Genomic DNA, 26,471 nt, shown 5'->3' on the forward strand with positions numbered 1-26,471 from the left:
AATTCGACTGCGCGCAGTCGAAAATGATGCCTCCATCATAGAGCAATTTTACAAACCAAAACAGAAGAAATTGTTCGAATTCAAGTTCAATTGTAATCCATTGACAGGTTCTCAGAATATCGTGATTACAAGCAATTTCTCATATACATATATGACCCTTTGATCTTTGACCTCATGACCCTAAAATCTACTCAGTTCATTGGCTCTGCAAGATGTCCTGAGTTAAATAGTAATCCATCTGTCAGTTCTAATGAGAATGCGTTCACAAGCTATTTTTGCATACATAATGAGCCCATGACCTTTGACCTTTGACCTTATGAACCAAGAATCTACTCAGTTCATTGGCTCTGCAAGTAACATACATGACCTAATTTTGGCAGGAATCCATCAATCGGTTCTTGAGATAACGCGATCACAAGCTGTTTTTGCATACATAATTTGCGCTGTGGCCTTTGACCTTTGACCTCATGACCCTTAAATCTAATCAGTTCATCGGCTTTGCAAGTAACATACATGACCTAAGTTTGGCGGAAATCCATCAATCGGTTCTTGAGATAACGCGATAACAAGCTGTTTTTGCATACATAATGTGCGCTGTGGCCTTTGACCTTTGACGTCGTGACCCCAAAATCTAATCAGTTCATTGGCTCTGCAAGTAACATACATGACGTAAGATTGGCAGCAATCCATCAATCGGTTCTTGAAATAACGCGATCACGAGCTGTTTTTGCATACATAATGAGCCCTGTGACCTTTGACCTTTAACCTCGTGACCCCAAAATCTAATCAGTTCATTGGCTCTGCAAGATACATACATGACCAAAGTTTGGCAGGAATCCATCAATCAGTTCTTCAGATAACGCGATCACGAGCTGTTTTTGCATACCTAATGAGCCCTGTGACCTTTGACCTTTGACCTCGTGACCCCAAAATCTAATCAGTTCATCGGCTCTGCAAGATACATACATGACCAAAGTTTGGCAGGAATCGATCAATCGGTTCTTCAGATAACGCGATCACAAGAACGGGACGTACGTACGTACAGACGTACGTACGTACGTACGGACGGACAACCCAAAAACATAATGCCTCCGGCTACTTCGTAACGGAGGCATAATAAAAAGCATACAAATTGTATGTTTCAGATTTTATTTGAAGAAGTCAAGGGAAATGCTATTTTCCATAAATGCAAGGAGTTTGTTCTACAGGCATGGGGCAATGGATTCAAAGGATTTGAAGCCAGTCTGTTTTTGAGATTTGGGAACGATTTGAATCAAGTTCGAGGAAAAAGTAGTCAATCTTCCACTGATTATTCAGTACATTGTGTTGAAATTATAATCGATCAGGTTTTTTAGGCGACATTAATATTGTGATTTCTGATCCATCAAAATACATTCAGGTTTTCTCAAAAAAGGTTGTCATGGTTACCTTATCACCCTGCGGGCATTCCATCAGTGACTTCAACTCCTCCAGATCCTCATCAGCCTGTAAGACACAAAAATGAAGAGGTTAATTAAATCAAATCAAATCAAATCAAATCAAATCAAATCAAATCAAATCAAATTTCAAGCACAAAATGATGAATGATGAACCCTTCAAATAATGAACAATGGACATAAGAATTTTTCGATTATTTTGTCATAACACAATCAAAAGCAAGGAAATTTGAAAGCAATTTCAAGTCTCATTTCAAATTTTCAATTTATTATTTCATTTACAATGAAAAGACAAGTCAATCAGGCCAACTAGAAAAGGGGGAATATTGAAATGTTTAATTTTGCTCATATTCTAATGCTGATTTCCTTAGTTCAAACACCTTTACAATGTTACAGAAAAGAGTCAATTCAAATGAATTCCAAGCACGTTTCATTATAACAACAAAAAAGGGAGAAACGAACAAAGAAACAATTACAATGTATCTTATGTTTATTTTTTTTCTATGTCATCAACCTTTTTCTTGCTAGCAGAACTTTTTTCTAATAAAATGTTATTTGTGTTTTCATGATTCTCACAACATGCAACACCTCAACGCTTCAACACATCACACATATCGCTCTCTCTAATTTCATCGCTGATTACACCTTCCCTCACTCGCACATTTCACAGCAATTATTTCCCCCCTACTGATGTGAACCATAAAGTGATACAATCAGGATCCAGGAATATAGGCCTGTCTTCATCAGCTCGAGTTTGCCAAATAACCCGCTATTTTCAGACTCGGGATATTATCCCGAAGCTCGAAAATGCACCTTCACCAGACCAATACGCTCATCGCAAACTAGCTCGGGCGGTTGCAAATTAGCCCACTATATTTCCCAAATACATGTAGCGGGATATTTTGGAAACAAGACCAAGATTTCTCTATTTTTAGGAAGACGCAAATTAGCTGGATAATTTGAAATCGGAATAGTTAAATTAGCGGGGTTATCTGGCAAACTAGAGCTGATGAGGACAGGCCTTATGGGAAGCATTCAGACCCCCTTCCAACAAAAGGTGAGTGTGGAGCTCTGGTTGATGTATTCATTTCTCAACATCGATTTTTCAATCAAGGTGGCCACTGAATGTTTAGTTTCGATGGTATTATATAAAGGGCATCTCCCAGACTAGGAAGGATCAAACAACGCAGAATTTAGTTCTAGGACAGTCGAAAATTCAATGTATGCCTATTTCTTCTATGCTTTCAAACAAATATTCATGTATGTTAAGCTCTTTCACACATCAGAAAACATGAAATTTGATTCTAGTCTCACTTTTCCTGCATGTTTACATTTGAGATATTAATTATCAAACAGATATTCTCATCTCCTTTCGGCTGAGATTTGTGCACACAAATCCTTGGAAGACAAACACAATAACTCACACTGTCAAGATTTGAATTGCAATCAAAATCACACTTTTAATCACAGGTATTGAGTTTTTGTTCACACACAGCACGCACACACACAAAATGTGTGATTCAGATTGCGATTAAAAAAATCAATTGATATACCTCAAAATTGGTTGTATGTGTGAACATCCATGAAAGAATTTTTTTCCTTGCAAGCAATAACAGTGGTTAAACTCTGGAAATGGTAATTTAATTTAGTTTATAAATTCTTAACTCATGATATGAATATTTCATAGAGTTATTACAATTAATTTCTAGTCCTGGTGCAGAATTAGTGCACATCAAGCATGTATGGATATTCCACATAAAAATAATTGAAAATGAATTCTGACTGAGAAGTTGAACACGAAAAAGATTACTAGGAGATCAATTAAAAGCCTTTCTTCAAAAAGAAATGATCCCATCTTTTTCATGTACAACATGTACATTCCCTGGCAGGCAATAAATCAGATAAATTGACTCATGTTAAAGCCTTGCAATACAAGTAGGAAACATAGGCCACGCCTCCATATTCACACACTTCTTTCCTGTGCACTGTTAATACATGTAGTCACTGCATGATTACTCCGTGTTTGCTTTACATGAATGAATATTACGTCAATATCTTTCTGAAATGCCTTAATTACCCCCTCAATTTAGCATTTTTTTCACTTCAGTTCAAGTGCAATTTCATTCTAGTCTACAAATTCAGACCCTTCTCTGACATAGAAAGAAAATTCAGGACAACTTGAACCAAGCCTAAATCACTACCATAATATTTACAGGTCCTTTTACATGAGGGAAACACTTGTATAAGTGTACGCACAGGTGTGAAATACCATCATTTGGTCTAAGGGGTATAAAAAGATGTTAGTTTATGGAAGGGGGCAGAACGAGTGGTTATAATAAATAAGAAGAAGAAGAAGAAGTAGTATAATAGTGGGTTCTTGTATCTAGCAATCATGTCTGTCAGACTTGCCACTCCTGGCACTCCAAAATTGTGAAATGGTTTCTGAAGGCCTCCAAGTTATGTAACATTTTTACCAACCAAGATTCTTCAATCAAATTTGTGATTAAAATGATACTCAAATCTCCATTCGTCTTGACATTCTTGTTTAATGCACTGATCCCACTGTCTCTCAAGCAACCATGGCACACACCAGGCATCACTCACTATTCACTCTTCAATGTTGCCTGATTATACAAATTACTGCTATACGGTAATCATAATGTTCAAACAACAAGAGAATTATGGTTTATACCGTTACATACTGTAGTTTTTCAAGTCTGAATATTAAAGTCACTATGAAACTAAATCGGAAGGCTGCTCGGAGGCCTACAGGTACCATTTCAGAAGTACCCAGAGAACAATCCCTCGATCATGTCTTTCTATAAAGAGACGATCAGCCTGCATTCTTCTAACATGTCAAGGGTTTGTGCCACTGTAATTATCTACTCCAGGTTAATTTGTATTCATTAAATTAGGCTGGATGTTAACATTGTATGAATACACTGTACAGTAGGTGTAATTTCTGCTTCCATCAAAATTACACTTTATCTTTTTATTACAACCATAAAAAGTGCAAGGTGCATTCACACTACAAATGTTGATGCAAATTTAGACAGGGAAATTTTCAAACACATACAGAAGTACCCAGGACAAAAATGGCAACAGAGAATGAACCTTCATGTCCTTTTGAGTGTTGGTTTAATAACCTAATTCAAATGACAAGGGGTTTGTGCCTATGCAATAATCGTATTCAGGGTAACTAATTGGCATTCAGATCATTAGGCTTGTGTATGCTGCACTTGGAGTGTCTGCTCACATACAGTAATTACCCTTTATAAAAACCATTAAAAAATGCAAGTAGGCATCACACCGCAAAATTACACCAGATCAATTTTAATCACATACAGTACGTGTAAAAAGCAAATGTGTGTGAATATTGATTACATTATTAGTGAATACGGTATTTGTAATTGGATATACTGTAGGGGTAAAACAAAAATAAGTTATTATCGGCTCCATCATCTGTATATTTTTAGTAATTTTCAAAACATTCAGACCCCAATACAAGCTTAAGTTATCAAAAAGTGCCAGACTTATTTAATGTATTCCTCAATACACCATTCAGAGTTTTCGTTAGTCTTACATGTAGATGTAATACGCTAACTTCTAAAGGAATGCAAACAATCAAATATGGAAATTCATCCATCATCACATCAAAATATAGCTGTATTAGAGAAGCAATGATTCAATATGGTGCATCAAGCTCATTCAGAAACATATCCAAATTTAATCCAATTAATACACATCCAGACAAATGGGCTACACTCCCAAATCATTCTGAATTTCCAGAAATAATGAGAATATTTCTTTTTCTACGGTGGGCGAAGGGACTCTAATGTATTCAATCATTAGACTCTTTACCAGTCGTTTCATATTTAAGATTAATTGCGTTTTCTCCGTCTCGCTTCTCTCAGACTACATGTAGTTGTTTTCACCATTTCTTCATAGTATCATACCAGACATATTCCATTTTCCATCTGTTCTAATCTAAGAAAGTCCAACAACTAAATCTAAAAAAAACAATTGTCTGCTTTCATTTAATTTCAATGAATTTGAATTTTGAAAGAAAATCAAGAGACCAAAATTCATTCTTATAATGAATACTTTTTTTCAAGACAAGCCAATACCGGTAAGGTTTTATGAGCAAAATTTAATGTTATACACGTACACTGTACAGGTTACCTCTTGTTAAATGCCTTAAAAGGCCTATGGATTTTTTTCAAATGCAAAAAAATATATATATAATTGATAACATTATGTACATGTAAAAACAAGAGGAATCTCTTCCACTTGTTATTACAACAAACAAGGGAAACGCTCTCGGCGGTCTCGCCTGCATAACGCAATTCAATATGATAAACCAGAACGTCAATGACGTAGCGCTCATCCGCATCTCGCAACAACAAATATCGTAAATTTTATGTGGTACACTTTTGAACTGGTCAAAAAATAAAAATTTGATGCCCTGGAAGGGACATAATTTCATTTCATTTGCATTAAGTACCATAAATAATCAATGGAACAAAATCTCACAATTCTGTGTAGAAGTTTAGTGTTCCAAATTTAGCTCTACCAGATAAGGCAAACCAAATCAAAATCGGTCAAGAAATGAGGGAAAAGAAGCAATTTTTGTTATTTTTGGAATAAATTTGCATAAATTACCATAATTAATTAATGGAGAACAATTTCAAAATTCTGTGTAGAAGTTTAGTGAACCAAAGTTAGCTCTACGATATAAAGCAAACCAAATCAAAATCGGTAGAGAAATGAAGGAGAAGAAGCCTTTTTTGTGGTTTTGAATAAATTTGCATAAATTAGCATAGATAATGAATTTCACAATTCTGTGTAGAAATTTTAAATCCCCCTCCTAGCCCTATCATATCAAATGATCAGAATTAAAATCGGTTGAAAAATAACGAAGAAGAAGCATTTTGAAAATCTTGATGTTGATGCCACAACAAAGTCTAAGTTTGTTGACCTTAAATGACCTTTGACCTAACCTTAGTGACCTGAAATTCTACTCACATGATTGGGGAGACTTGATAACCCTATAGTCCAAGTTTCATTGACTAAGAACTTATACTTTCAAAATTATATCAAAAATTCAAAAAATTAACCTTAGGTTAAGTTTTTCGATGATGATGCTACAACATAGTCCAAGTCCGTTGACCTGAAATGACCTTTGACCTTGACTTTGTGATCTGAAATTCTACTCACATGATAAGGGATACTTGATTACCCTATAGTCAAAGTTTCATTGACTAAGAACTTATACTTTAAAAATTATATCAAAAATTCAAAAACTTAACCTTAGGTTAAGTTTTTGATGTTGACGCCGTCGCCGCCGCCGTCGCCGCCGCCATCGCCGCCGTCACCGGAAAAGCGGCGCCTATGTCTCGCTTTTTGCTACGCAGGCGAGACAAAAATGGTGTACCGGAAACAAATGATAAAATTAGGCACAATTCAATCACATTCACAATATATTCACATCCATGGAAAAAAACTGTTGTCTCCCTGTAATATTCATTCAGCACAACTACCTCAGGTACCTCCTTTGCTCAGGCTGAAATGTGGTCACAGTAAATATAAATCATGCCTTGATATTTTCCATATTTCAAGAGTGAAGGGGGGGGGGCTGCAACAAATAGCATATATTTTTTGGCCTTGACTTTAAATTCCTTTCCAGAATCACAGGGCAGTTTGTACATGTATACCTGTTTGCCCACATACATTTACAGTGAATACAACTGAAAGGCTAATCGTGTGTAACCAATTGGCTGTAGCGAAAAAAACATTAATAATTTTGATTGATGTTTCCTTTTTCAAGCTGAAATGTTACCCATGGATGCACATTGCATACACTGTAGGCCTACTTACAATAAAGAGAGAAGTGAGATTACTTTACTTAAAGAAAACCTTACCCCAAAAAATAAGTGTATGGGTATTCTGAAAAATGAGATGTATTCCTGCCCTTTGATGTACAATATTCCTTACAAAAATGTATATTCTTCGCATCATGTACATGTAAATGTTACAATATATTAAACAATAAATGCTTACGAGACAAAGCAATAGTGCATTGATGTAATAATGACCTGTTTGCAATAATCAACGTTATCATTGATAGTAATACAAAATTTGATGAATCAATTAATAGTCTTAAATTGAAATTTACAGAAACAATGTCTTGGCCATGAGACTACAGGTACATTGTATATATGATAACTCTGATGATTGGAGGGTAAATAGATGTAACTAATCGACAGTGAACGGTGATGCTTTCAATCATTATGACAGGGAGGCAGGCTGGAAATGAACCTAGCTAGAGAAATGGCATTAAGCTCTAAATGGCACCAGCCCTGTTCGTATTTGAGAGTTCTGCAATACTGCTGATTTGGTGATGTGCATCGGAGAGCAATTTTCCTTGTCAAATGTCCAGAGAGGCAACACAACGATGATACCGGAGTCCAGAAGAGCGCAGTATTGCCCTGTTCCTTTATTGGTAATTCTACTATATCCCCTCCCTAGGCAATTATCGTGTTGTTTGTGATAACCAGTGAAATAAAAATACATGGGAGCAGTGAGCAATTTGGCTCTTGAAAAACAAAAGCTCTGTAACACTGAAAAAGAACTGGTAAAGAAATAATTAACATAAAATATCGCTACCATCAAATTACTTTTACTCTAGTAAGTCTCAAAAGAGCTACCACTAAAAAAAAACAAGATCGTTTACAATCAGCTGTTTTTATTGATTTGACTGCATGCTCGACTGCACAAGCTGTAATTGTCTTTGGATAGATACCATTAATTTTTGCCTGGCATCTGTGATAACACCATGTTCTTCCGAGGCCTTATAAAGTAAAATAATGCAAAGTAGCTTTAAAATAGCAGGGAAGCAAAATAATTGATTTTCAAAATATGTCTACCACTATTAGTAGCCCATTCACAAACAAAACAGCAGCAACATTTGCGGCTGTTTTACAGACAGGTGACAAATATGAACAGGGCTATTGACGGAAAGCTTTTATCCTCATCAATAAAGGGGAATGGCATTTAAACCTATAAAGTATTGGCGAATTAATACCCAACGGAAGCTTAATTGGGAATAAGTAAAAGATAGGGGAAAGAGGTATAGTGCTTTAATACATAGAGGATACAATGAAGGGTGAATGCAATTTAAACATGTAGTTCACTAATGAATAGTTGATTACGTGTATGTGCCAGTATTTTTAGTATAGAATCAATCTCAAAATCCATTGTATTTGTTTTCCTCCAATTTCTTCATAATACAATGTATCCATTACAACTTTAATGCAATATTCAACCAATTCAAATTTACTGCAATAGCCACAAAAAACACCCCAAAAAGTATGATATTAGTGCACTCATACAGTACATGACTGTCCAAATCGAATTTAGTATAATAGGTTGTTAATGAAATTGTTTTACTCATGTACACATTCAATAAGTCAATGCATTAATTATCTCAGAGCTATATTGTTCGTCGTAGTTTTCTTTCAATTTCTTTATAATATCTATTACCCCTAATGCAATATATTCAACCACTTCAAGTTCACTGCGACAGCTGGCAAAAAATAAAACGTACAAAGTCACTGAAATTGCAATCATACAAGATTGTCCAAATTAATTTCAGTAAAAAGTGATTGTTAATAAAGTTGTTTAATTCATAGAAATGCAATCAGACACTGAATGATTATCTTAAGAGTACAAAATGAGGCGAAAGAAGTATTTGACCTTCAACATGACCCAGAAAAGTCATTCAAAAAGCCATCAGCAACAGGCAAGGGAAATGACACATTGCAACTGGCAACAACAATAAATTACAACGTGATCACCATGGCAACAAAGACATTATGCAGTCTTGAAGATCATTGATGTACAGTCAAACCTGCTTTATAGTGACCACTTGTCTACAAAGACCACCTGTCTACAAAGGCCACATTTATTGTTTTCCTTGAAAATGGTTTCTCATTGAATCATGTACTAAAGGAACCTGTCTACAAAGGCCACTTTTTGTGTTTCCCTCGGGTGGTCGCTATAGACAGGTTTGACTGTATCATACGAGATCAAAATTTCGAAAAAAATGAATATATAGACTTATAGAGAATATAGAGATCGCAAAGACAACTTCAAGCATTGTCAAATTCAATTTCAAATAATATACTCAATACAGTCAAGGTCTAATTGTTTTTATTTGTACACAAACTAGGTCATGAACGTGGAATTCCTTTTTGTCGACTGCCGCAAGTACTGTACAAGTAGGCCTTTAATTTGACTGCAATTAACAATATGGATAATCGTACAGAATTTTTGCATGCAGCCAACGTTTTATACTAATTAAACAAATTAATCACCTTTTCATAATGAAATACATGCATGTACATGCACATGTCAGTGTAAAATAACATAGTGGTCTACAGGTTCCCTAAATGCATGCTCAGACTTGCATTCTCTACAATGCACGATCAGCCATCTCAAACTACATGTTGCCAATTGAATGTCTACAGGTATGTCACACGCATGGGGGGCTGAACATGAGTGCAACGGTTGAGATGCAGAATACATGTATGTAACCTGATTCCTAGCACTGGTAAATCATCGTCAGGCAGGGCAGCGTTCATGTTAATATTGTAGCAGGTACATGTATGTAGCATTAGCAAGCACTGGCTGTGACCTGAACAGCCTGTGGCTCATTGCAGACGTATTCATGTTTAATATTGAACACAATATGAATGTCATCAACATGATGTGATCATCAACATAATTTTGAATCTCATCAACATTATATGATGTGATAATCACTCATCAACATAACAAGAATGTCATCAGCATCATGTGAATGTCATCAAAATGACATAAATGTCATCAACATAATATAATGTCATCATCAACATGATATAATGTAATCATCATGATATAATGTGATCATCAACATAATAATGTGATCATCAACATAATAAATTGCCACCAAACATAATATAAATGTGATCAATATAATATGAATATTTTTTCAATAGCATGAATGGCATCAACATTATGCAAATGTCATCAAAATATTACATGATTGTCATTGACATAATACAGATGCCATCAATTTAACATGAACGTAATCAACATAATCCGAATGTCACAGAACATCAGTTTAAATATAATGCTTCACATTACATCTACATGTACATGTATACTCATTTGCAGTCACAGCTCAAGCTAGCTACATTTGGACAGCACATTACGACAGCGCCACGGGCATAACTGTATGACAGATATGAGCTCTTTATATTAGAAGCCCTGATTATTTATAATTATGTTTCCACAAAAGCATGATTACATTCTGAGCATGTTTGGCTTTTCGTGAAGCTACTACATGTAGGATTGGGAAAACTTAAAGCCTTTGTATGTGTAGCCATGTAACCTTCCATTGATCATGCACTGTCTTGGAAAATGCTTAAATATCAAGAGAAAAAATTACAGATGGCAACTTGTTAAAGGTACTATGTCCCTTTTGCAGCCAACCTCAAATTCTGTAGAACTTTGCAGGAATTATGAATATGTCATGTATGTTCTATCTGTGAAATTTAAACGTTAGCAGTGTCCTCATATTCAAATTATGCAAGGAAACCCATTTACTTGCTAGACTTCACTGTCAGACACTATTGAGTGACTGACTGGCTTTTTTTCTTCTTTGGTAATAACATACATGAAAAGAGTTGTAAAGGGTACATGAGCATTTGTCTACATCAATAACCCACTTCTTGTGATGGCCAAGATTAAACTGATTGAAGCTTTGCGCAGCATAAAACGTATGACCATTTGGTACAATTGTCTGAAAATCAAGACTATTACTTTTGGGCTCTATAGCCCTAAAGTTGATTTGACAACTAATAGTCATTATTTTCCCACTTAAAGACATTTTCAAGCCCCACCTTTTTTAGGGAAGTTCTAAATTAGTATTATCTTTCAAATGCAGTTGGAATTTAACTTTTTCATTTTTTTGGCCTGCAAATGGGACATAGTACCTTTAATGCTTTAGCATATGTGCAGTGTAAACAAAAGTACTTAATGTCAACAATGATATCTCCCAGACAATTGTGATTGAAAATGCACTGAGGCCGAGAAGAAAAGAAGCATCCTTATAAGGACAACATTTTCTAGTTACAATTAGCGTTATCATCCTATCTCTGTATACTGGCTATAATCATTTTATCAGTTTATCTTTATCATCAAAGACAAAGGTAGCAAAAGGGGGGGGGGGGGGTGATTCAGAGCACACAAAGAAACAAAGAAAAAACTGTGTGCTTTTGTATGCCCAATCATCAACATATTTACAAAACAATTGCACAATTTAGGTCTACTTACAACCAAAGTAGAGGAAATATTTCATTCTACACGACAACAATGCAGGATAACATAGACATATTGTACATTTAGCAATAACAAGACTAATACTTGGATAGTTGGCTGAACGAAGGCCTAGAGGGGATACAAGAAAAAAAGGCCTATACACTGTGTGACTGACGGGGAGGGGGGGGGGGTGATCAAGATCTGTAGGAAGCGATAATGTGCAAGAGGATGCTATGTCATCCTTGAAACACCCATGGAATGGTGATTTACAGACAAGATCTCTCGCTCGCTCCCTATCATGCTAGCAAGTTCAAGAGTTCAAGTGACCGACTGACCCAACTCAACTGCTTGTATTGGCTGCCTAGATCTACACAGCGAGCCGCCATGTAGGATCAATAAATGACTTGAGCTGTAATCAAACTACTGTACATGCATGCACCTATGAAAAACTACACAGCAGCAGAGGGTAATTTAGCTCTGAAATCGGAACGGTCCAACAGAGCACTAATTCTAGCTCTGGAGAGGGTCTTAAAGGTACTATGTCCCTTTTGCAGCCAACCTCAAATTCTGTAGAACTTTGCAGGAATTATGAATATGTCATGAATGTCCTATCTGTGAAATTTAAACGTTAACAGTGTCCTCATATTCAAATTATGCAAGGAAACCTGTTTACTTGCTAGACTTCACTGTCAGACACTATTGAGTGACTGACTGGCTTTTTTTCTTCTTTGGTAATAACATACATGAAATTAAAAGAGTTGTAAAGGGTACATGAGCATTTGTCTACATCAATAACCCACTTCTTATGATGGCAAATATTAAACTGATTGAATCTTTGCGCAGCATAAAACGTGACCATTCGGTACAATTGTCTGAAAATCAAGACTATTACTTTTGGGCTCTATAGCCCTAAAGTCGATTTGACAACTAATAGTCGTTATTTTCCCGGTTGAAGATATTTTCAAGCCCCACCTTTTTTGGGGAAGTTCTAGATTAGTATTATCTTTCAGATGCAGTTGGAATTTAACTTTTTCATTTTTTTGGCCTACAAATGGGACATAGTACCTTTAACAGCTTTCTGGATCTCTCTCAAAAAAGGAACCCTTGCGTAAAGCAATAACATGGATTGAAAACACTGCTGGCATAGTTGGTGTTGTTGTTGTTGTTATTGTATTCATTGTTGTTTTTATTGTTGTTGTTGTTGTGGTTGTTGTTTAATTTAGGCAAGTCCATCAGTATATGACCATTGTTGCCTAATAATATAACAAATTTGTTTTGAATTCAAGGAAATCTCACTCTTATTTTCATACAGCAGGTCCAAAAAGACCTTCCACAAGAAGCCTATATATTCCACCCTGGGACATGCACCATGAAAACTTGAGGGTTTCGACCGACAAGATTCATACAGGCAAATCACTTCCCCGATTTGTGTATGGCAACGCCATTGTAGAGGAAAAGAGAAATGTCTCCATGAATGCGTAAAACCTTATTGATTTCTATAAAGAAAAGGCGACATTTTTTCCTTGGGGCTTGGGGTTGATCTTGATTCTTCTGAATTTTCCAGAGCCCTTTTTGAGCTAACTACAGTGTATATCTTTGTTGTTGCTGTTACATGTACCTACTGCTCAGCATCCTTTTTTTCTCACTTGCCTTCCAGAACAACCATTCAACATTTGCTGCCATGGTTACTGCATTATCCATTTCCATCAGTAATAAGTTTATGTCATGAAATTACAGTTCTTGCGAGGCCAAATATCTCCTGCATGATATTTTCTGGACTCTCGATGCTGATGCTGTACTTCCCTATAATCAAGCTTCGTTTTTACGATATTTCTTTACATCATCCTATTTATCTTATATACATGTACACATCTGACATTATTCTGACATACATGTACTGTACATATGTCTCTTACAATATATATTAACAGTTGTGGCTGAGCGCGTTCCTTTATTTTTGTACATTTCTTTCCTATTAACTCTTATGTATGGAAAAGCCCTCCAAGTAATGCAGAGGAGAATTCATTCATATCACTCCCCTCCCTGCCCCGACCCAGGCACTAGCTGTGTCAGTATAGGGAGAGAGGGAAGCAGGTAAAATGAGATTTTGCATGTCGTACTCAGCTGCTCATGAAATATTCACGATAAGGAGCATCACAAATTGGCAACCTCATCACTCACGCTGCATTCTCACACACTCCTTTAATTCCACCCAAATTATGAGGTGGAATGGAAACATGACTTCACATGCAGTATGTCCCATTTAGGATCTGCATGTGCAGACAAAAAAAAAGGGGGGATCAAGGAACAGTTCGGCTCTGGAAAAAAAATTATGCAAATCAACTTTCTCCCAGAAATCTCACTTTTTATTTTAAAGATCTCCAATGAACAAATTTCATTTTCAATGAATTCTAGCTGGCCAGATATCAGTTTCCCCTTAAAAGTCCAGTATTTCTTTGACAAAACCAATACCTTTTATGCTTTGGATTCAACAATGAGAATTGACCATAAATGTACAATTACATACTGTTTTCAATTAGTAATGTTTTGCTTCAAGATTATAAATAAATGTGATAAGTGCTTTTACTACAAAGGATACAATGTGTGTGTATTGTCCCTGACTCCATATGTCTGTACATGTACATGCAGTACATGTATTGGGAAATGTTTTAAGACTATATTTACTACCTGCAAAATGCAAATGCAGATAACCATGTTGAAATGTACTTGCAAAAGACATGACACAATATTTGATCAGGTGTTCCCAACAAATAAATGTGCTACAGCATCAAATTTGCAATTTGGATTTGGATTTGGATTTGCATCATGGGGGAAGCGTTTAGAAAAAAGTTGGGCGATAACTTAATTACCAGTTCACCTTTCAGCTTTAGTGGTACTGTACTTAACATTACACATAAAAATGTGAAGATCAACCCTTATAAGCTATTTTACTTTTGATACCGGTAATACAATGTTATTAAACAATTGTCATATCATGTTTTAACAAATTAATTTTTGTATATTGCAAGTACAAAAATATATATGTAAATTTTGTTGCGAAAACAATATTAACAGAGCCCTCATTGGGTTAATATTCCATACAAAACACCATTACACGAAAACAAATTGAAATGTTTAAGCTTTTCTCAGGGGTGGGGGGGGGGGGTGTCTGCCAATAACCATTGGCATAATTTCACCATAACATGTAGCTCTTGAATTACGTATTTTTCACATTTCTCATTCCATTTATGATAGTGGAGATTACAATGAGTCGATGACCAAAATCAATCTGTATGCAAATTATCAATTTTTGTGATCATTATCCTACAGACCGATTGTAGTTACTTGCGGTTCATAAAGGTTAGGAGGGTAATTGTTTTTAAAACATGAATCACATTATGCTGTATTCTTCCACTCTGACTTTGCACTTGAGGCAGTCATAATAACAGGCGCACATCATGAACGATGATGACACATGCATCAATATGGTAGCATTCACACTTATCAGTATTTTCCATAAAGAATAAAGAACTTCCTTTCTGATATAATAATAGAAATTTAGCTTCAAAAGAAGGCCTACATGTACTGCTTAAAAATCATTTTTTATTTTCCTCCTCTCAATATTGTCGTATGGATTTTCTAAGACAGCAATTCACAAAAGATTTCCATCAAGAAGCTCTCATAAACTACTATATATATTTCTATCAGCAGGAACTTTGAGGTTTAGAGATAAGCTTTAATAGATTTATACATGTGTTATACTGTAGATGATACTTCAACCACTGTTTCAAATGCACCAAGGAAGGAAATCTTCCTGCTTTTCTTCCTGTGACAAAATCAATGGTAATTGGTAACCAAGTATCAACATCTTTCAATCGAATGGATTTTAATTTTTGTGAAGATTCATGATTTGGAAACTCCAAATGGCACTAGGCAGATTGCTTGACAATTGTGAATAGGGAGGGGGTGGGGGGGGGGTCAGACAAATTCTGATGAGTTTGCCAATGGCGAAGCAAAGTGGCGTGTATAGCCAACAGGCAAAAGGTGTCCTCAGATTTTGCAGCTTTTCATGGTAAATGAAGGTACATGTATTATTTACCTGCAAAAGTTTCAGATCTGCCGGCAGAGACTACGAGACACCCCCCCCCCCCCTCCTTTAAAATTCCCATGATTTAATATGAACTGGGTGCAGATTACCAAGGCTCAACACAAATAATTGACAGAGTCTCCAATGAAAGTACAGAAACTATTTATGCAAGGATGAATTACGTCCGCCCATAAGATCATTTCCTTCCGAGGAATTATCCAAATCAGTTCATAATCGCCTCAATTTCAGCCCACAATAAGGGAAGGCAATATTGTTGCGATCCCCACTGCGATTTGCAAAGGGCCGGTAGACAATTACGTCATTGCGAGACGCTACTTTCAGCGAACATGTGCATTGGCATTTAACATAAGGTCTGGGTATGAGTATGACACAGTGCTTCCTTCCCTATGGGTATATTTGGGGAATATGCAATGAAGTTGTATACAAGAATAAAGATGCATTATACCTGTCTATAGCACAGCAGTCAGGACTACATGTTCAAAAATACAATTGCTGATGACATATTAATATTTCATATATCATTTGACCATGGACACTATTTGACAAAGTAAACTAGAGGGTGAGAAAACATGAAAAAGGGGCAACATTGAGGTAGCCACAGAGAAAGAGAGAGAAAGAGACAGACAGACAGTGGGGGAAGATGGGAAGGGGAAGATGGGAAGGACAGACAAGTATACATTATACTTGTAGGGGGAGAGGAAGGGGTAGAGAAAGAGAAATGAAAGAACGTACTGAAAGAAAACGAGTACAAGATAGACAGAGAATATGAAAGAAAAAGAAAGAACAAGAGAAAGAGAGAACAAGAGAAAGAGAGAACAAGAGAAAGAGAAAACAAGAGAGATAGAACGATAAAGAGAAAGAGAGAGAAAGGCAAAGAGAGGGATATACACTGTAGAGGGACAGACAGACAAAGAGAACGAAAGAAAAGGAGAGAGCTAGAGGGTGATAGAAAGAAACAGAAAGAGAGCAAGAGAGAGAGAGAGAGAGAGAGAGAGAGAAGGATCAATAGGATAGCCAAAGACAAAGGGGAGGACAACGTAATCGCCCACGAGACAAACCAAACCCAGATCATGACTAGCTCTAACCAACGGTGACCTCATAATCAGAGCCTAAAACCAAGTCAAGCCGAAGTGTTATTGGGCATGGAATTGACCCCTGGCTGTGTGGGAAAGAATGCCAGTCTATAGTACTGGTATACGATACTGTGCATAGGTTTGTTGTCATAACATCACCGTGCTGAATAAAACACAGCTGATTGCCCTGCCCAGCCCAGGTCTGTTATAAAGGCCACGAATAGAAGTGCTCAATTTCTCCGTCCATTATATCATTACATGTATACTGCACGCTGGGATTTGATTGTATTACATGTACTTGATATTGTCATATTGCCTCATATTTCATAACTGATGTACATGTTGACTCTCGATCTCCCAAAGAGATCTCTTCTCCATACTAGCATTTTGATTCTTCTTTCATTTATGATCGTGTTACACGAGTGGCTTGCTGATGCTCATATTTCAATATCAATGGTATTTCAATCTCAATAACTGAATTCAAGATTCATAAACAGAAGAATACAAACGAAAAGGAGAATACTTGTGATAATTTTGTTGAGTATGATGCCTACTACTAGCAGATTTATAGCTACATATATATCTATCCAACTACTTTTAATGATACAAGGTACATGTATATTGATTTGCTAATTATAATATTAATTTTCTTACTTCTAAAGAACAATACAACATTAATACCTTGACGATTGATCTACAGTTAAATTTTAATTCAATTTGATATCAAGTGCTTCGATGTCTGTATAGGTTTTAACAATTATAATCTTATATAGTAGGCTTGCGACTGCACTACATGCATGTGAGAGAGGGTGGGAGGGTTTCAGAAAATCAATTGATTACTGTGAAAAATACTCCATTTATAATTTTGATATCATAAAAATGCTTGTATGATAAGCCTACTGTATACCTTATTAACAGGCTACATGTCTGTTGGATTGAACATTTTGGTTGGAAATTCAACAAACAAATATGAGAATTAGAACAATTAGAAAATAAGAGGGACAGGCATGTGGGGGGGGGTACATGTACATGTACATGTACAGCACAGTATACATGCATATTCACCCCCCCCCCCCAGTACCTCAACAAAATTAGCATCCAAGAAGCTGATAAGAACCCCTACAAAATGACTGTATTCATAGACTACTGTACGTAGAAGTAGAAGATATCAATTGCAAGAATCTATTTTCAAGACCACACAAGGTACTTTCAAGTTCATGGGCACTCTCTTTGTTGCTGTAAGCACAGACACACATCAGAGCCCACAATATACAGATATAGGAGAATGCAAGATACTTTCTGTTCTCTCATTTCTTTTGTTGAGGCTGCAGATGCTTGCAATCAGTAATCACTGAACATTGATTTAGTGCAGTTTGCTTCTACCCCTAATCTTCTTCCTAAATATCACAGTATTTTTTTATAAACATGTCCATATACATGTACTTAAAATGCAGGTTTGATGATGCCCTGTTTCCATGTTATGATTCAGTATAAACTCAATGTGAATTAAGTCAAAATCACCCCCCCCAAAAAAAAAAAAATAAATAAATAAATAAATAAATAAATAAATAAAAATAAATAAATAAATAAATAAAAGAAATAAAAAATAAATAAATAAATAAATTTAAAAAAAATTTAAACAAATATTTTGAAAAAAATAATAAAAATAATAATAATAATAATAATAATAATAATAATAATATCAATAATAATACAAAATAATGAAGAAAGTAAATACAAATTCACTTTGAAAGAAATTGCAATTTCCAGATCAATATAATTTTGCAAGACTTTTTTAAATTGCAATCTACAGTACATATTGCACATAATTGAGGAAGATTGTAATAAATACTGTACACTTATAATAGGGCTCCCTACTAAGATTTTGGAAGAGGTACAGATTGAATTTTTACAAAAAAATTGGGGGTCAAGACTTTGGATTTAGGGCACCCAAGCGTCTCAAGCACCTGTCAATGGTGAAGCCCTATTCATAATGAATGGTGTGCAAACATTTACATGTACATTCATTTGAATGCAATTCACATTTATTGCCTTCGCAATTTCCAATATAAATCAACCTTTAAAGATGACCTTTCCATTGAAAAACTTCCTCAATGCTCCCTGCTGCCTTTGTCTACAAATCTCTTTGATCCCATACTTCAGTTCCCACATTGACTTCCTACTCATTCTCTCAGCCCCCTTCCCCCCCCCCCCCCCCTCCCCCGGCACTACCGGTACTTTCTTGATACTAGCTTTATCCCCTGCTCTTTCAATATTCTAACCCTCCCCCCCCCTCGATTTCACAACCCCATTTTGCGCGATACAATGCACATTAGTGGTATTTAGCCCTGCGGTAATTCACAGTTTAAGCTACACCATCGCATCCCCTTCCCCCTCAAAAAGGGGAATACCATATCATTATAAAGAAACAATGAAAATACAAGAAGTAAAATGAACTTTTAAAACAAGATGTAATTATTGTAGGAAATGTCATTTTAAAACAAACAACATTCAACAATCATCCAGATTTTTAAAAATGTGTGATTGCATGCACAATTATTAAACTCAATTCATGTAAATATATCATATCAAAACAGCAAGTTGACCTTGAATCTGTCTCAGTTTCCAAACAGATACCAAACATCCTTTTCCCTTAATGGAGTTTTTATGTTTTGATGTGCATATTCACTCACATTCACACAGAGAAAACCTCACTATATAATATAGTTATCCTACATAATAGGCACTACGCAGCTCTCCGTTGATTGAGTATTGATTTGAAGTATGGGATAGTTTAGTATACATTTTGATAATTTATGATTCTGTCCTAGAATCCCTTTACCTACCCATTCTTCAATCAATGTTATCTACATATCTACACACACATACTTGTGCATCTATATTTACGATTTACTCCAATTACAATTGCAGTGTTACTAACTTGCCAAGCCTTCTCAAAACAACCTAATCATTCAAAATCAAACACAAGGAGCATTCACACTGCGAGCAAAAACCCAGATTTTTATTTTTCTCACATTCCAGAGTTCCATTGGAAGTTGCTAGGCAACTACCCATAGACAAGATGAAAAATCTGAATAAACAAGGGAAACGCTCTCGGCGGTCTCGCCTGCATAACCGATTCAATATGATAAACCAGAACGTCAATGACGTAGCACTCATCTGCATTTGCAACAACAAATATCGTAATTTTTATGTGGTACACTTTTGAACTGGTCAAAAAATAAAAATTTGATGCCCTGGAAGGGACATAATTTCATTTCATTTGCATAAATTACCATAATTAATTAATGGAGAACAATTTCAAAATTCTGTGTGGAAGTTTAGTGTACCAAAGTTAGCTCTACGATATAAAGCAAACCAAATCAAAATCGGTCGAGAAATGAAGGAGAAGAAGCCTTTTTTTGTGATTTCGAATAAATTTGCATAAATTAGCATAGATAATGAATTTCACGATTCTGTGTAGAAATTTTAAATCCCCCTCCTCAGAATCAAAATCGGTTGAAAAATAACGAAGAAGAAGCATTTTGAAAATCTTGATGTTGATGCCACAACAAAGTCTAAGTATGTTGACCTTAAATGACCTTTGACCTTAACTTAGTGACCTCAAATTCTACTCACATGATTGGGGAGACTATAGTCCAACCCTATAGTCCAAGTTTCATTGACTAAGAACTTATACTTTCAAAATTATATCAAAAATTCAAAAACTTAACCTTAGGTTAAGTTTTCGATGATGATGCTACAACATAGTCCAAGTCTGTTGACCTGAAATGACCTTTGACTTTGACTTTGTGATCTGAAATTCTACTCACATGATTGGGGATACTTGATTTACCCTATAGTCAAAGTTTCATTGACTAAGAACTTATACTTTGAAAATTTTATCAAAAATTCAAAAACTTAACCTTAGGTTAAGTTTTTGATGTTGACGCCGCCGTCGCCGTCGCCGCCGTCACCGGAAAAGCGGCACCTATGTCTCGCTTTTTGCTACGCAGGCGAGACAAAAAACCCACCTCTAGAGTGTGGATTTTTTAATTCCTGAGGGGACTTGCCTCAAAACACTGGTGAGTTATTCCGTATTTCGTTCGTGTGACGCTCCTCACTCCCATGCTTTTGCATTTCTATCGCATACAGAGCAAGTGCACTTCACTACTCACAAAAACAACAACAGAATGAGCAAACACAGACATTTTTTCATGTGTATTTCCAACACACGTACATGGTAGTTTTTAAGAAAACAATGGTTTTTCTGCAATGCAAATAGGCCTTCTCACTCACCTCGCTGAATTCTCCGGTCATGATGTGTGACCTGAATTTGGCCGCTGAATCATGCTCCAGCCGACAGCCTGATTCCCTCATCAAAAGATCAACAGTCTTCCTGTGATGGGCAAAACAAACAAAGGACTTCTTTCCTTAAATTGAAACATCAGAAAATGCAAAAACTGTTTAAAGGTGCATTGAACTAGATACATGTACATTACATGGGGGATATAAAGCTGGGGAAGTCCTTTATCCCATACATTACCAACATCATCAAATTTTGTAGTAACAAATTCTAGTTGATAACCCTGTTAATACCGGATCATACCAAATACCAAGTACATCACAATTATAAGCAATCTTAATTTTTGTTCAGTTTTGTTTTATATTCTTTGAAATGTATGGGGCAGCACGTACTTACTATTGGACTTGCCCATTATGAAAATATTTACCATGAATTATGCATAAATCTATTTTAAGCTGCTTAACAAAAAGTATTGAGAGAGAGTTTCAGAGATTTGTTTTTACAGATTGTTTACATTTACAAATGTTTGTTTTTGGAATGAGTCTCATAAAACACTAAACACCTAAACAAATTTGTTTAGGACACACATTAATGTGTTACATGCACATGGTTCTATTTGCTCCATGTATTTTCATGTTTCAAGCACTTCAGATGGATATTTTGTCACAGCACCTGAAATGGCTTGCTTAGACCTCTGTTTTATCTGATCATGGAAGTAGTACTTGATGTCATGGTGAGCTGCCCCTTTAAACGATGAGGTCTACATACAGTGTATGTTACTTCATGTATGGAGCATTTATGAACAAATATACATTACAAGCAGAGGATTACGCGAGCTTATCTCTTTATGTCACTTAAAATACTATGAGAATTGCAAGTAACCATGCATGTACATGAAATAATAATCAAGAAAGAACATGTCATCTGCTGCTTTCTGATTTTTAATCTGCGTGCTGAAATGCTTTTATCAGCGCACACCTTAGATTGCAACGCATGTATGCATGAATGTACATGTACATGTACATGAAGTGTGTGTAAACTTGTACTGCAGGACCTTCAAGTACAATGTACGATGTAGAGAGCATACATGTACAGTGTATTATATCTAGGGCACTGTGACGTCCAGTCTTTCATGATCTCAAATTGAGTCACAGTTAGCCAACTGCCAAGTCTAATCGCTACGACACAATCAATGGGAGGGGTGTAGTCTCAAGGCACAGACACTTAATTGACCCTTTACTACAATCCCTAAAAAGCCTTGAGCAGAGCCTATACCTCTGTCAGTCTCTGGCTATGCCAAGCTTAAGTACAGAGGCCTATGCAGGATGGTGTCAGCCTAGTCTTACAGTGCAGACACTGTTACGAAGCATGGAGACTGGTTAGGGTTTGAGCCTGCAAACCAAAGACGGCTTCATTTCTAGACAGAATCTATCAGATCTTTGAGTCATCACAATGACTCGGAGGAACTACCAGAATGTTACTAAAGGCAGTGCATGAAGACATCTTTTACACCACCAAGCTTGTCTGAAAGTTAAGATTAAGATCTGGCATGACATATTGTAATCATGTGAAAGACCTAAAGTATAATGTGAAAGAAAAATAGTCTCTACTTATACCCCCCTCCCCCCCCCCCCCCCTAAGTTTTCTATCTGTTTTTCTTTTACAATGTTGATTTATTTCCCATTCTTTGATTCTTTGTCTCTTTGTTTCTCTCGTCATTCTCCTGCTTTTTATTTTTCATCATTTCATATTACATTCTGTCAGATCTTGGTGCGTTCCTGTTTTTTTTATGCACTACATGTAAGTATTTGCAAAAAAAGATGAAATTAATAATGTTCAAGTTAATATCATATGATATTCACACAGTATACAACACCCACATGAACACTAGGTGAGAGCAATAAAAACAAGTCCTAGAATACACTGAGTTTTTAAAAAAATATTAAAAAATTGACATTATTGTCCAACTCAAATCTGCACATACACATGTACATGTACACCCTGTACTTGAATACATTCTTGCACCTTATTCAATATACTGGTAGTGGATTTTTTTAAAAGAGATTCTTAATCAGCATACTCCAATTCAATGCCTGCAATACAAATTAAGTACATGAACATACTGTACATGTACATGTACGTAGTCAACTACAGTTGTGTTTTGAAATATATGAAATATATGAGTGTGATGTCCATTTCAACAGATAATACATAATCTACATGTATAAATGTAAGCCAGATGTGGGCCTACACAAGGAAATCACTTCATATAAACAAGGAAAGTTCTCTTTACAAACTATAGCCTATGGGTTGTTTTGCTTTGTTTATGTTATGTTTTGGAGTGGAGTGGAGTGGAAATGGTTTTGTTGAAGGGAGGGGGGGGGGGTAGCATTGTTGAAATGTACACCAAATAAGCAGAGTGATCGATACTGACCATAAATCTTGTACAGTTTGCCTTTATCACAATTTAGTCTATTTCTCTTTAAAAATCAATTATGGGTATTATGCCTTAACCTTGGTCATCACCAGTTTATGTTCCGTTGTTCAATATCCCCTCAAAGAGTTGGCATCATATTAATAAGGGATAATACAGTAGTATATATGCAAACCTTTTGTGGAATGCTGTATTTATACTGACATTATACAAAACATCATATATATTTTCAAAAACATAGTATATTTAAACTATAACTTTGGTGCCATATTTTTTTCCGTAAGATAAAGAAGGGAAGAAAATAATGAGCACAAAAGAAAAGCAGGAAAGGGATAATTATCAAAAAAGGGAGTGGCAACTGATTTGCTGTAAAAACATCAATTCAAAACAAAATTTAAAAAGAAGAAAAGGGTGGAGATGGCACACACCAAACTCACAACTGATGGATTTAATTTATCTTCATGAAATAATAACAGCACTATATATCAGCAACCTGATTTAAAAATAATTCCCCCTTAGAAGATCATCATGTTAGTAGATCTGAATGTAATTTTGATTTTTGTTAATGGTAGTTTCATGTACATGTATTTTTCTGTCATTATTCATTGGAGCAATGTCTTCGAAATTGCTTTAGTTTGTTGTTTTGCCGTTTTACTTTTCACTGAAGTGGAATAAAATAATTGTTGTATTTAACTTCAAAGATATCTCATCTACTCTTCAAGAATAAACATACATGTAGAACTTTCTTTTGGAGTGTTTTTTTTTAATGTGTCATGAGTTTGTCATGAATTTTGACTTGTACCTTCATGTACTGTACACTACAGAATGTAGAACAGCCGTTTTCATGAATGCCTTCCATGATCTTAAAACATTCTACACAAGTACCTTGTTACAAGCCTTTTTAGAGAGCCTTTTTAGAGAGGCGTTGTTCCCCATGATTCTTTATATATTCATGTCTACATGTGTATGGAACTTACAACAAAGAATTATGTACAACTTACATTATGTGTACATTGTACAGGTCTGCATCTACATGTAAATATTGCAGTGAAGTCAATTGATCATTGGATATTTCATATGTAGCTTTATAAATTATCTTGTTATATTATCATGGACAAACAATTTAATTTTGTGATCAAATTTATTTACCAGAGTATTTGACTTATAGGGCAGTTCCTTTGTGTGGCTTTACTTGTCTAGCAGAAATCCCAGCTGTTGTTGTTGTGTCTATTTTTGAGAGGTTTGGAATTACTTTTACAGCTTTTCTTTCATTTATTAAACGATAAATTAAAAACTAGATTTACTCCTACAAAATTTTCCTGCATGCATGCAAATGAGTAACCTGCAAGGAGCACATTTGAATACTGTTTTCACTAATATGTGGCGTCATTAGCTCATGCAGAGCCATTGTGTATTTGCGATGAAGTAAAGCTGTCCAAAATATAAGCCTAAGTAATAACACTTTTTACAGTAGACGAATTACCAAAAGCCATTTGGTCTGGAATTAGTGCCGAGACATTATCCGGTGATATGCGCTTTACAAGAACAAAATATCATTATTCTTAGGATTAGGATTATGATTATAATATTAATATTAATATTAGTAGTAGTAATGGTAGTAGTAATATCTGCATTTGTACATCTTATGTAGATGAAATTATCCTTTCACTATAGCGAGATCGATCACAGACAATTTTTTAAGTTACAAAACATCACATTTTTCAGACAAGTTGATCACACAATCTGATGAAGGTTAAAAATACAACCACTCGAGAATAGATCCACACATGGTACATGAACATACGACACAATTTATGTTGAAAGGGCAGCTGTTAAGGTGTTAGCCATGTTGTTAACTCTGTTGTTGTCATTATCGGTTGTTTGTAATTCCTGTTAAATTATCCCAGACAGCTGCACTTACGTGTAGCCGAGTCCCATGAGATGCTGGCCAATCAGGCGAACTATGTCCCTGTCGCTGGGCGAGAGCTCGGTGGCACTCGCCTTCGACCCAACTTCCTCCTCAAAAGCAGGAGAAGAGGATCCATTGGAATGGTTTGTAGCTCCAGCAGCTCCGCCGGGTCCAGTCCCGTTGCTACTGTGCGGGAGGGTGTCTCCAGTTCCATTGTGTGCCACGGCGGCCGTACTCGTCGACGAGTCAACATCATTGGCTTGCATTGCACTGGCAGCAGCTACGCGTTGTTTCTTTGCCGGTGGCGGAGACAACCCACCGCTATCCGAGTCCGATGATGAGGCCAGAATTGCGACGAGCAGGACGCTGTAAACGAGCCAGCACAAATAAGCAGGAAATCAGGACAATTTTTGTCTTCCTGGATCGCAAGCCTGTGGCCCGTTTCCGTCATATAATCGGTGCGAAAATCTCACATAAGCCCTGTTCCAGCCTCACTTGATCTGTCCACTCAATCCAGCTGTACAATGTTATGAATGACGTCATTTTTCTTTATTCTTTCCAGTCCCTATTCATTTTAGTTCAAGAGGGGGCGGTGGACCTAATTTATGAGCGAGTGTGTAATTTATGATACTTCGCAGTGTGGTAGTAGAATGGGGGGGGGGGGGGGGGGGGGGGGTATTACTTTCGTCATATAAAAGTACACAGTGAATCAGCATATCTACAGAGGCGTGCATGTATTTCTCTCTCCTCCTTGTAGACCAAATACATGTAGGCTACATTTATATCATCTCAATTCCTTTATCACCAAAAAAGTATTATATGATGAAAAGATTCTTTCACTAT

At 36.0% G+C, this 26,471-nt stretch overlaps 1 protein-coding gene across 1 annotated transcript in view; it reads right to left on the reverse strand.

Moving 5' to 3' along the window:
- Nucleotides 1–26,161, reverse strand: part of LOC756848 (WD repeat-containing protein 26) — a 38,994-nt gene extending 12,833 nt beyond the window's left edge. The window contains exons 1-3 of the mRNA XM_030998674.1: nt 25,641–26,161; nt 21,279–21,378; nt 1,429–1,485 (exon numbers count right to left, since the gene is read on the reverse strand). Coding sequence (XP_030854534.1) covers nt 1,429–1,485; nt 21,279–21,378; nt 25,641–25,894 — 411 coding nt within the window. The 5' untranslated portion in view covers nt 25,895–26,161. The remainder of the gene's footprint in view (nt 1–1,428; nt 1,486–21,278; nt 21,379–25,640) is intronic.
- Between the last annotated feature and the right edge of the window lie 310 nt (nt 26,162–26,471).

The sequence above is a fragment of the Strongylocentrotus purpuratus genome, unplaced genomic scaffold (genome assembly GCF_000002235.5).
Source record: "Strongylocentrotus purpuratus isolate Spur 01 unplaced genomic scaffold, Spur_5.0 spur5_scaffold_5, whole genome shotgun sequence".
Lineage (NCBI taxonomy): Eukaryota > Metazoa > Echinodermata > Echinoidea > Camarodonta > Strongylocentrotidae > Strongylocentrotus > Strongylocentrotus purpuratus.